The sequence below is a fragment of the Phacochoerus africanus genome, chromosome 9 (genome assembly GCF_016906955.1).
Source record: "Phacochoerus africanus isolate WHEZ1 chromosome 9, ROS_Pafr_v1, whole genome shotgun sequence".
NCBI lineage: Eukaryota > Metazoa > Chordata > Mammalia > Artiodactyla > Suidae > Phacochoerus > Phacochoerus africanus.
Window position 1 is genome coordinate 96234451 of NC_062552.1, and position 12598 is coordinate 96247048.

The 12598-nt window shown below is 49.2% G+C and overlaps 1 protein-coding gene across 8 annotated transcripts in view; it reads right to left on the reverse strand.

Moving 5' to 3' along the window:
- Positions 1–6615: 6615 nt before the first annotated feature.
- The window catches only part of SLC8A3 (solute carrier family 8 member A3), a 153736-nt gene continuing 147753 nt past the window's right edge, over positions 6616–12598 (reverse strand). For 5 of the 8 annotated variants that reach the window (XM_047796536.1, XM_047796539.1, XM_047796535.1 and 2 more), the window contains 2 exons: positions 11530–11805; positions 6616–8699 (listed from right to left, as the gene is read on the reverse strand). In XM_047796536.1, coding sequence (XP_047652492.1) covers positions 8323–8699; positions 11530–11805 — 653 coding nt within the window. In that variant the 3' untranslated portion in view covers positions 6616–8322. The remainder of the gene's footprint in view (positions 8700–11529; positions 11806–12598) is intronic. The other 3 variants (XM_047796540.1, XM_047796538.1, XR_007137085.1) reach the window with 2 other exon arrangements.

The following is a 12598-nucleotide window of genomic DNA, read 5'->3' on the forward strand; positions in this document are numbered from 1 at the left end:
CTACCAGCCTATTCCACAGCCACAGCAAAGCAGGATCCGAGCTGCGTCTGCTACTTACACCACAGCTCACGGCAACGCCGGATCCTTAACCCACTGAGCGAGGCCAGGGATTGAACCGGCAACCTCATGGATACTAGTTAGGTTCATTAGTGCTGAGCCACAACAGGAACACCCTAAGATCTTTTCTTAATTTGTCCTTGGGAAGCAGTCGACTAAAATCCTTGAGTTAGTGAAAAGATTTTCTCTTTGACTTTTTAAAAAGAATTAAGATTAAAACAATAACAATAATTATTCTTCTGACTAAGAATAATTGGGTGTTTGAAACTACTGAAGCATCACTTCCCTTTTGAAAAACACCCGTCTTTGTTCATTATGTGCTACTACCATCTAATGCTGCTGCTGCAGGCTCTTAATGGCTTGCCCTTCCTTACGTCTACCCTAGTCCAGCCAGCATGAATCCTTACCCATATTACAATCATTAATCCTCATGTCTGTTTCCTCTAATAGACTGGAGTCACCACCGTAGGGCTTAGAATCCCTTGCAAACCTGAATGAGGGCAGTTACAGTAGGACATTTAAAGGATGTAGGAGATACACCGAGAAGTTTATATGGGAAGAATTATGCAATTAGCACACTTAAAATTGGATATACACATAGACAGATATTGTGGCTTGTGTTTAAAGAGCACTATTTTATAGTGCTGCATATTTGAGCATGTGATGAGACGTATATGATGAGAGAGAGAGGCGGTAAAGCTTAATGGTCTGGAACAGTGGCTCTCACACTTAGCATACATCAGGGTCATTTGCAAGGCTTGTTAAACACAGTTTGCTGGGACCGATGCCCAGTGTTCTGGAGCATGGGGCAGGGCCTGAGAATGTGCATTTATAATAAATTCCAGGTGATGCGGATGTCCCTCATTGTGGGATTATATTTTGAGAATCATTGAGCTGAAGTTTGGGTTCTAGTGTCAGATGGATCCAGGTAGACATTCTGATGTTGTTAAGAAGTAATTGTGGGGCCCTGGGTAAATCATTTGTCTCTGCTCCGAGGCTCAGTTTCTTCATCTCTAAAATGAGGATAAGGATCTTTTCTTACAGGGTTGCCATGGTGATTCAACGCAATAATGAGGGTAAAGCACTTGGCACGGTGCCTGCTACACGCTCTGTGCGTCATGCTCCTCCTCCTCTTCCTTTGCAGCCTCCGTGAACTTGGGTGCTGGGAGGAGCCTGGGAAATCACCTGCTTGAAGGTTTATGCACAAAAAATCCAAGACCTCAATATATTAAGTGATCTTCTGCAGATCAGACACCTAACTTGCGGTAGAGCCAGAATTCAAAGCTGCTTCTCTGGACCTTTAATAGTCTTTTTTTTTTGGCCATACCCATGGCATGTGGAAGTTCCCAGGCCAGGGACTGAACCTGAGCCACAGCAGTAACCTAAGCCACAACAGTGACAATGCTGAGTCACCAGGGAACTCTCTAATTCTATATTCTTAATGGCACTTAATTTGGCACATGTAAAGAGAAGTATGCGATACATGAACAGAAAAGTCCATTAAATGTGGAAGAAGCAGTGTGTTTACTGCAGTGTCAACATGTAAAATGTGAGATGCTGAGGGAAAGGTACAGTGAAATCTGCTTGCCGAGGCAGTGAAATGAGGCGGAAATAGCATGATGAGACGTATACTCCATTGCAGAAAGTTGTAGTGAGGGGCTATAGGCTTTTTGCCTTTTCTAGGCCCTCTTCCCATGGCATATGGAGGTTCCCAGGCTAGGGGTCTAATCGGAGCTGTAGCTGCCAACATACGCCACAGCCACAGCAACACGGGATCTGAGCCACATCTGCGACCCACACCACAGCTCCGGGCAACACTGGATCCTTGACCCACTGAGCAAGGGCAGGGGCCGAACCCACAACCTCATGGCTCCTAGTCAGATTCGTTAACCACTGCGCCACGACGGGAACTCCGTGAAGGGCTAATTACGGGGAGATAACTCCTTGAGGAGAAGCTAAGGGGGAAGGACAGCTGCACATCAGCAGCAAAGCCATGGGGTACAGCAGGGCAGGGAGGGGCAGTGGAGAGAGGGCCCACTCCTGGGGTCCCCATCTGGCTTTGCTGGGAACTAGCCATGTGCCCTTGAGCAGTTAGTGCCACCTCCTTAGACGACCTCTGCATTCTCACCTGCGAGGGCTTTCTTATACGTCAGGCACTTTGCTAAGTCTCTCATCGCATGAAATTACTGCAACATCTCTACAGGCTGTGCCAGCAACCTGCCCATCTCTCTAGATCCATTCTTCCCCCTTCTCTCCTGCTGTCTGCTCTGCCAAGGAAGGCTGGCTTGTGTGGATGCATCAGTGGAGTTCCCGGAAGTCTGGATAACCAGGAGTCCAGCAGGAGGTGGCAGAGCAGGAGGCGAGGAGAGGGAGGACAGGGTATTTATTTTCCTGGTTCTTCCTATGAGGTTGCCTTGTGCTGACTGTGCCTTTTGACTGAAATCGCTCCCCTCTCACAGGCTTATCTACACGACTTTCCTTCTCAGCTCCCAAAACCTCTCCTCCTCTGTTACTTGAGCCAAAAAGTGCTAAATGTCCAATTGCTGTTAGCTGTCGATTTTCAGTCTTGTCCAACATTTTGGATCATCCCAATAATTTGCTTTTTTTTTTTTTTTTTGGCTTTTTGGGGCCGCACCCACGGCATATGGAAGTTCCCAGGCCAGGGGTTGAATCGGAGCTGTAGCTGCTGGCCTACACCACAGCCACAGCAATGCGGGATCCCAGCCGCGTCTGTGACCTACACCACAGCTCATGACAACACTGGATCCTTAACCCACTGAGCAAGGCCAGGGATCAAACCCACCACCTCATGCTTCCTAGTCAGGTTCATTAACAGCTGAGCCAGATTCTTTCCAGATTCTTAAGAAAGAATGGTGAATTCCCTTCAAGTTTCTGAGTAAAGGCTAATCTCATTTCTTATAAACACAGTTTGATTTCCCTGTTCGCTTCTGAGCATGTCATAAATGTCACATGGCATGTCTTCTAGGGCAGTTTTCCAGGAATCTTTTCCCAGGAAGATGTCTTTTAAATCACCCTCTCCCTGGGACCAGGCAATGATCCATCATTAATTGTAATTAAACTCATTAACCCCAATCACTTTTTCACAGGGAAATTTCTCTTTTTGGAGATGTCCACCAGTTTGGTTCTTACTGGAACATGGGTCCATTCAGCTGTCCCTAGAGGATGCCCTTGCTCAGTAAGGATGGAGGCAAAGGGAAGGGAACTGAAGGACGTACAGGCCAGGGGCGGCTGGTTTCTCGCCTTTCTTGCTGGATGCCGGCTGCCTCCCAGGGCCTCTCAGGGGAAAGCAGCCTCCTGGGGTCTCATTCTTAGCTCTGGTGTTTGTCACAGGAGGCTGTGACGTTCTGGGATGGGCTTAGATTTGGAATCAGAGGACTTGTGTTTGTGACCTGCCTCTTACTATCTGTGCGCTCCCGGGCAATTGTTTAACCTCTCGGAACCTCAGTGATAAAATGCGAATAGAATCTAGCTTTGTGGTTCTTAACTGATTTAAACACATGCATACAAAATGTTTTTGTAAACCACAAAACTCCACATAGACATAGGTCGGACGGCTTTTGGCCATTGATACTAAAAATATCTATCTCTGATTACTGAGGGGTTGTGGCAGAGGCAACCGTTCATAAAAAAAAATTGTCTTTTGTAGGACAGTGATCATTGTAAAGTGGCTGCCCAGCCAAGACTGTATTTCCCAGTCTCCTTTGCATCTGAGTGTGTTAAAGTGACTAACTTTTATCAGTAGACTAAGAGAAAAGTGGTAAGTATCATTTTGGAGCCATGGCAGCGAGAAGTGGCTGCCATCCCAAATCCTCTTCCCATCTGCCCCTTGACTGCAAGGCCTCGGCTTCGCAAAGTGGAAGAAAACTGAATTCCTGAATCACCATGTGGAAGAAAGACACCTGCTGGCTGAAAACATCCTCCCTGGGTTACGATGTGAATGAGAAATAACTGCTCCTTTTGCAAAGCCCCTGAAATACTGGGGCTTCTTTATTACAGCAGCTAACATTATTCTAAGTAATAAATGAGTCAAGGGGATGGGGTGGGGGGGCTTTGTCAATAAAAAGGGCTGAAGATGACATGTGCACAAGCACTGGCCATGTCTTTGTCACACTAACAGGTCACAGAACCAAAGGATAAAAAGGACGTCTTCCGTGCTCCATCAGATGAGGTTGACAGTTTGCTTATTCACACACACACACACACACACACACACACACACATTCTGATACATATTTTAGAATCACAGTGTTAAAGCTGGAAGTAATGGGCTTCAGACGCCATCTATGAAAAACATTTGTAGGAGTTCCCTGATGGCTCAATGGGTTAAGGCCCTGGCGTTGTCACTGCTGTGACTTGGGTTTGATCCCTGGACTGAGAACTTCAGCATGCCAGGGGCATGGCCAACAAATGAAAACAAAAACAAAAACCTCATCTGTAGTTTAGGAAACTGATCCCAAGAGCAGGCGGACTGGCTCAAGTCCACAGAACGGTGGCCTCTCTACTGGTACCGCACGCTCAGCCTCCCAGGCTCTCCTCCTCAGTGCTCTTCCCCATTCTCCACAGTCCAGCCCAGCTCTTCTCTTGACAAAGCCTGCATCTGGGTAACGTAGAAATGACTCACAAGACAGGAGACATGAGGATGAATGGATTTCATGATTCCATACCTACCATTTCATTGGCTGAAGGGCATTTTTCATTGTTAACTTCACAGCTGGCAAAAAAAACCCCACGAGCCTTCTAGCCAAACCCTTCTCCCTGTTTTTGTTTGTTTGTTTTTAGTGTGGATTTGTGTCCTTTTTTTTTCTTTTTTTTTGGGGGGGGGAACACCCATGGCATATAGAAGTTCCGGGGCTAGAGGGAGAATTGGAGCTGCAGCTGCCAACCTACACCACAGTCACAGTAACGCCAAAGTCTTAACCCACGGAGCAAGGCCAGGGATCGAACCTGCATCCTCATGGATACTAGCTAGGTTCGTTACTGCCGAGCCACGACGGGACGTTCAGACTGGTGTCCTTTTGAAAGCTCTCCTCCAGCCATGCCAACCAACTATGTTATCTCCTGACTCTGCCAGGCCCTGCTTCTTTCACCCTGTGCCTTTGAGGATGCTGTCCCTTCTCATCTGTTCCTCATCACCCAGCCCCTTCACCAAAGTACATCACTACTTACGCCTTCAAGATCCTACCTAAATGTTCCAGTCCCTGGGAAGCCTTTTCCAGTTCTCCCAGGCTAGTCAGTGTTTTTTTCCATCGCGTCCCCATGGTGCTCCGTCTATGCCACTCTTCCACCACTCATGGCACAGACCTGTAGTTTTTATCCGCACCGTTATAGTTCGTAGGCTTCTTTTTGGAAAGAGTGATAATACATACACTGTGGTCACCGCCCTCATCTCCTTACCTGCGTTGTTCAGACCAGGAGTGGTCACCTGGCGCAGGGTGACCAGTCCGCAGGCGCCCCAACCACCCTGCCTTCTACAAAGGAGTCTGTCCTGGGGGGATGGCCCTTTGGGGATGGGGGATTGGCCGCCTTGTCTCCATTGAGAATTTGCACTCAGATTAAAACACAGATGTTCTAGTTTGTTGTGGGGAACAGAGCTGGGAGGTCGTGATAGAGTGTGAGGCTGGTGGCAAGCCGAGCCAAGGCTAGGAAGCATGTTGGGGGCTGGGGGAGGGGACAAAGTGGACAGGCCCCACAGGTAGAAGGAACAAGAACAGGAGCCCTGCACCAGGGCTTTGCTTTATCTTCCTCCACCCGCTTCATTTCTTGACCTAGTTCATGGGTTTCTGTTTCTTGTAACCAATTGACCCTTGTTTAAAAGAAGCTCTACCCTCCCCTCTTGAGGTCAGGAACTCTCTCTTTTTTTTTTTTTTTTTTTTAGGGCCGCACCCATGGCATATGGAGGTTCCCAGGCTAGGGGTCAAATCAGAGCTACAGCTGCCGGCCTACACCACAGCCACAGCAACTCAGGGATCTGAGCCACGTCTGCGACCTACACCACAGCTCAGGGCAATGCCGGATCCCTAATCCACTGAGCGAGTCAGGGATCGAACCCACGTGCTCATAGATACTAGTTGGGTTGGTTACCACTGAGCCACAACGGGAACTCCAGAAACGCTATCTGATTCTTCATTGTATCACCAGGATGTTGCTCAAAGCACAGAAGGCGTTCAAAATACACTTGTGGGATGAGCAATGAGTAAATGAATGAATGAATGTGCCTGTGGGTAATAAATACCGGGCACTGTTTGTCTAGCTAGAATCCCGTCCTGCCAGGCATAATACAAAAATCTGTTTCCCTTTACTCATCACAGCACTGCTGTCTATGTCCTGCAGCATCTTAAAGTCCAGCTTTTGACAGGTGGCCTTTCTCTGAAGCAATTCTTATGCCTTAGAAATCCTGAGTCTGGCCCATCGGCATCTGGGGAGGCGACACTTACAAATAGGAGATGACGCGTTTACCTCAACCACCTCTGCTCAGAAGAAACCCAAGGTGGCCCCCTGGACCTTTTCCTGAAGAAACATGGGGAGAAGCAAGCTGTATTTAGAGAGATATAAGTATAGCTTTTATTTTTTTTTTAAAACCAACTCAGCATTTCCACTGGCAACGGTCAACATCGCTTACAACATGAGCACTGTTTCTTTTTTCGTATTTTTTTCTTAAAAATGTGTTTAAAATTAAACAGGTGTTTTTTTTTTAATTTTTTCTTTCCCTTAAAAAATGTATTTATGTCAATGCAGAAAGCCTAAAGATCTGTGGGCAGTTTTGTGTGACTTCATATGTGTGGTTATGTGTGTGTGTGTGTGTGTGTTTTAAAGCCTTTCAAAATTTTGTTGGGAAAATTTCTAGGGCACAGCCATCTCTCTTTCTATAAACCCAGGCTCCATGGGATTACGGCAACTAAGATCCCTCCTACCAAGGCAAGAAATAACCCATAGGCTGGAAAAAGAGCCTCACGAGGTTTAAAAACAAGCAGGAATGTGGGAGAGCTGAGGTCCAGTTCCCGTCTTGGGAAGATGCTTTTAAACATGGCCCGAGAGACCAGGAAAGATGAAAGGAGCCCCTCATTTTCTTATAAACCTCTAGGTTTTTGCATTCAGTCAAGAAACACAGATCCGTGCTCTGAGTCTGGTGCTTTAGGAAGTGAGAGGGCTGTGTCTCAGAAGCACTGACGTGAAAGATAATCTTTCGCCTTAAAGAGCTCACTCGGTGGACACTGCTTCTCTCCTGCCTCAGATATGAAGCCAAAGATGCTTTAGGAGTCGTATTTCCTTTCTGTTTCCCTTGCTGCTCTGCATCGTCATCACATTCCATTCCTATGTTGTCCCTGTCTCTCCCGTGGTGGGTCTTCCTGCAAAGGGATGAACATATAGACATGGACACGATGAGAGTTTGAAAAGCTTGGGCAGGGAAGAGAAAAATGTCTTGCTTGAAACCGGATGTCGACAGAAGCTTGGTACAAAGTTGTTCCTGCTCCAGCCACAGCCCCCCGTTCTTTAGCGCCCCCACGGTGGGTGTGCAAACTTACTGCCACCCTAATGCCATCGCTTCACTCAAGAATGCAGAGACTCAAAGGCGGGGGGAAGGGACGTCCATGGAGCAGGAGACAGCTGTCACCCAGTGGAAGTGGGAGGTGTGTGGTTGAAAGTTCATGCTCTGCCCGTCGGCTCAGACCTTGGGTTCCTTTACAGCACCTTTGTCACCAACCTCAGAGAGACAAATACGAGACGAACGAACAAACAAACGCTGGGAAAAAACCTGATGGGGAAATGAAAGCAACCGAGATAATGACGACAAGGCAAAGAGAACCCGAAGCCAGCCACATGGATAGGACTCATTTTCACGCCTCACCAGCGGAGTGAGAACGGTGAGGTCTCGAATTGGACAGACAGGAGAAACCCTGCCCCCCAGGAACAATCAGAAGGTAGAATAGAAGACGGCAAAAGGGCCTGACCTCGGCTATGGGTCAGGGTCATGGGTGGGAGAGGGGGTGGAGGTGGACTGCTGCTGTGGTTGCTTTGTATTGAATTAAATACTTGGTAAAGTGGGTGTTGCCTCCGTTCTGTTGGGCTGATTAAGACTCTGCCCTTTCAGTTCACTGCCAGGGCCTAGTCGGGTGAAGTTCCTGGGGCTCGGGTCCTGATGCTGCCTCTCCAGGGCTGCTCATCCTGGAGAGGTCTCGGGTGGGGAAGCGCCCTTCTCCTAGGAGAAGTTCGAGGCCTGCCCGGCTGGAGGCCTCATCTGGGGGCTCAGAACCCCTTGATGTAGCAGTAGGCCTCCAGCGTGGCAAAGAGTATGTAGAGAAGCCACAGGCTCCCAAAGAGCCAAGTCGTGGCCAGCTTGCAGCCACGAGGGCCGCCCAGCTCCCCGCCCAGGTGGGGCCGCCGGCGGTACAAGAGCACGCTGATGCACACGAACGCAAAGATGGTGAAGAGGGTGACTGAGAAGGCCAGGGTGCCAGCTGACACATGGAACTCCTGTCCCTGCAGGGCCCAGTAGATGGCGGCCACAGACCAGGCCAGGCCGATGCCCAGGAAGACGTTGACGGCGTTGCTGCCCGTGACGTTGCCAATGGAGGCGTCTGCGTACACGTCCTGGATGGCGGCTGCTTTGCTGGCAAATGTATCTGCAAAGAGGCAGAGACAAATGGGAGCTGGCGGGAGGCTGAGACAGGGAGCGCCTATGTTAGAGAAGGTCCAAAAGGCGGCTGGGGCCGGCAGGTTGAGCCTGGGAATGAGAGGCCGGGGCTTGGCAGCCACCCCCAGCTCTGCCATCAGTAAGCTGTGAGGCCTTGGGACAAGTCACCTCAGTTCTCTGGGCTTCCCATTCCTCATCGGCCTGAGTCTGAGAGAGTCCCAGGATCTTTTCAGTCTTGCTATCTACCGAGTGGATTTGTTGTTGCTTTTGGACTACCTTTTCGGTAAAGGGAGTTTGGTATCCCATGATATCTCCGCAGGGAACTGTGACATCTTGGGAAGCTGCTTAGAGTAAGTGTCTGGTTGCACCTGTCACACGGGGCATTTACTCACAGCAACGCTGACTGTGATGGAGCCCGTGGGCTTAGTTTAGCATCATGCTAGGTGTTGGATTTGTGGGGACAGAGGACATGCTGGGGAACCATGATGGAGACGTGCAGAGGGAGCTGGGGACTCAAGGGAGATGGGGCTCTGGCTTTGCAGTTAAAGTATATGAAGCACAGGGCCTTGCGGGCTGCTTGACTTGAGATGTTGGCACTGGAGGGACGGGCAGGGCCATCTAGGCACCTTTTGTCTGACAGGTTAGGAAAAAATAAGGGTCAAGGAATCAACTCAAGGTAAATAAGCAAAAGATTTGGCTCCAAAGCCCTTGTGTATGAGCTCTTTCCGTAGCATCACCCAACATGCAGAGAGCTTCAGCTGAGTGGACCACAGTGTAACCTTCTCCAAGCCCCCAATGCTGTCAGCTGTTCTCTGGACCCACTGCAAGGACCTGGAAATGCCCCAAGCTCTCTTCCTTGCCTGGCTTGTCCTGGCCTGCCTCCTCATTGCCAATTTTCTCCCAGAGAAAATCTCTTGCCTTTTCCTGCCTATGACCTTGCTTTCATTTTTATTATTATTATTATTAATTTTTTTGGTCTTTTCTAGGGCTGTGCCCACAGCATATGGAGGTTCCCAGGCTAGGGGTCTAATTAGAACTGCAGCTGCCGGCCTGCGCCAGAGCCACAGCAACTCGGGATCCGCGCTGTATCTGCGACCTACACCACAGCTCATGGCAACACCAGATCCTTAACCCACTGAGCGAGGCCAGGGATCGAACCTGCAACCTCATGGTTCCCAGTCAGGTTCATTAACCACTGTGCCACGATGGGAACTCCTGATCTTGCTTTTTTAAAAAAAAGTTTCATTAAAATATGGTTGAGGTACAATATTGTGTTAGTTTCAAGTGTACAGCAAAGTGATTCATATATATAATGACTATATATGTGAATATTGAGTATAGTTAAGATCTAGAGTATACTTCCCTGTGCTATACAGTAGGTCCTTGTTGGTTATCCATTTAATATATAGTAGCATGTACATTTTTTTTTTTGCTTAAATTTTTTTCCTTTATTCTCTGCAACTTCTTCCCACATCTGTCCCTTTTACCCATACCTGCTCCTTCCCCTCTGGTATTTCCAGTCCCTCAAGGCCCAGGGGAACAGAAATAAATCACAGGGCATCTCCTTCACAAAGCCTTCTTTGAATTACCCATTGAATTTCCTAACATGACGCATTCCCACGAAAGCCAAATCTCTTGCATCTTTAATGTACAGATAATCCTACCGGTATGCACTGGGGTTTGCGGAAGAGGTTTTCCTAGACTGTTATGTAGATTCAGTTACTCTCCAGGAGAATATGTTTTCTTGGCACAAGAAGCCTTTCCAGCCAGCAGAGTCCTGTCTGATGAGATTCAGCCCAGCCCTTCTGCAGGAGGAGGCAGTCTCTTTCTTCCTACGGCAACTGGGAGGCCAGCTCCCTGGCAGGAGTTCAGATACCTTGGGAGACCCCAGCTGAACTAAGGAACCTGAGCTAACACAGTCCCTCTCTGCCTGCTAACTGCTGCTGGCCTGCCCAGCCCAGCTGACGTATATCCTCTCTTTGAAGCCAGCCCTAGCCCAGCCTTGCTGAGGTCCCCTGTTTTACACTTGCAAAGCACCTGGACTTTTTTGTCATAGACCTTATCGAGATGATCTTAATTCTAGTAGTTGAAAGTGATCTCTCCATTAGATTATAAACTCCACATAGAGAAGGGAGCCTGCCTGTCTTGTTTCCCATTATAGTCCCAGCAACTAGCACAGGACTGTATCAGGCTGTATTTATCTAAGGGATGAATAAACACATGCTTATTCCTGTGCCTCTCTAGGTGTTGATAAGAAAATAAAAGCATGGTAATTCATCATAAGAAAGGACAAGAGCTCACGAAGCTTCCTTCACCTGTCCTGCTGGGAGACGCTCTGGACTCACAGGTGTCCTGGGCGGAGAGGCCTCTGGGCATTTCTACCACACTGTCTTCAAGCAGGCTGATATGCTGCAGCCTCTCTGAGACTGCTGGTGGGAAGTGGGAGAAGAATCCAGCTGTAGCCCGATCGTCTCATGTGGAGGTTAAGAAATGGCCACTTATTCAACCTCGGTAGGCCTCAGTCTCCTCATCTGTCAAGTGGGGCTCCTAACTCTCCCTGTCGAATAAGGTTTTGATGAGCACAGAGCAGGGATGGGCACTGTGAACTCTTAGCAGACACACTGCCTGATACATCAAATGTTAGGGATCATTCTGCCTATCAGGGATCCCCTTGAGCGACTTTTGTGTACCTCAAAGGCAGCGGCTCTGTCAAGCTCAGCTCTGAGATGGTAAAGAAGACACTGAGGCCAAGTGGGGAGGGGTCACTTGAACCAGGTGATAATATCCTCTCTGCAAATCCAAGCACCCGCCTCTCTCACCTGGCACAGAGGTGCCAAACGCCACAAAAACAACAGCCGTGACGGAGTCCTTGAGGCCAATGGTGCAGCCGAAGTGGGAGGCCAGGTCCCCGATGATGGCGGTGAGCATGCCAATGATGAGGATGGAGACAACGAAGCAGGCCCAGCCATGGCAGTACTCTGTGGGGGGCACGCAGGCGAACAGCACCTTCCAGAAGACTGTCAGGAAGTGCATGACGTAGTCAAAGCAGGAGGGCAGCCTCTCCTCGCCTGACTCATCTTCATCCTCGTCTCCTGCTGAAGGCGAGATAAACAGACCCGGGAAAGCGTCTCAGGGTCAGATCCTTACTGGTGAGAAAGTCAAGCCCAACCCACATCACAAGCATCATCAGCTGTACAGAGACTCCAGCTCGCTCTTGGGCTGCCGGTTCGGGCACCCGAAAAGAGGTGGAAATGGCAAACGAGTTGCGTTGCCCTACTGGTCAATTTGAATGCAAGGCACGCAAGATGAGTAAGAGGGAGAGGATGGGAAATAAGAAAGAGAAGGGACAGGAGTTCCCTTGTGGAGCAGCAGGATAAGGATCTGGTGTTGTCGCTGCAGTGGCTCAGTGGAGTGGGTTCAATCCCTGGCCCGAGAACTTCCACATGCTGTGGGCGTGCCCCCGCCTCAAAAAAAAAAAAAAAAAAAAGGAAACAAAGAGAGAAGGGAAAGAGATAGGTTGCAAGAATGAGAGAGGGACAGGGCAGGGAGAGAGAGGATGGAGCCAGCACTGGGTTGCTGAGGTGAAGACAAGTGAAGTCAGCTGGGTGTCTGCTTTTTTGGGCACCCCTGGTGCTCCTCTCTCATTTTCCTGACATGACAGCTACAGAAACCTCGTGCTTCTGGTCATTATCCATCCCCAGTGGGACAGCTGTCACTCCAAATCATGTGGGCCTACTGGGGAGTCAGTGCCATCCTCCAAATATCCCATGGGACAGAACAGGGATGGGCACTGTTTGTTCCTGCTGGGAAGTGTGGGTGGAGTCACCCACTCAGCAGTCCAGGAGGAGAGGTGCTGGGGCACTCTGGCGCCCGGTCAAGGGCAACCTC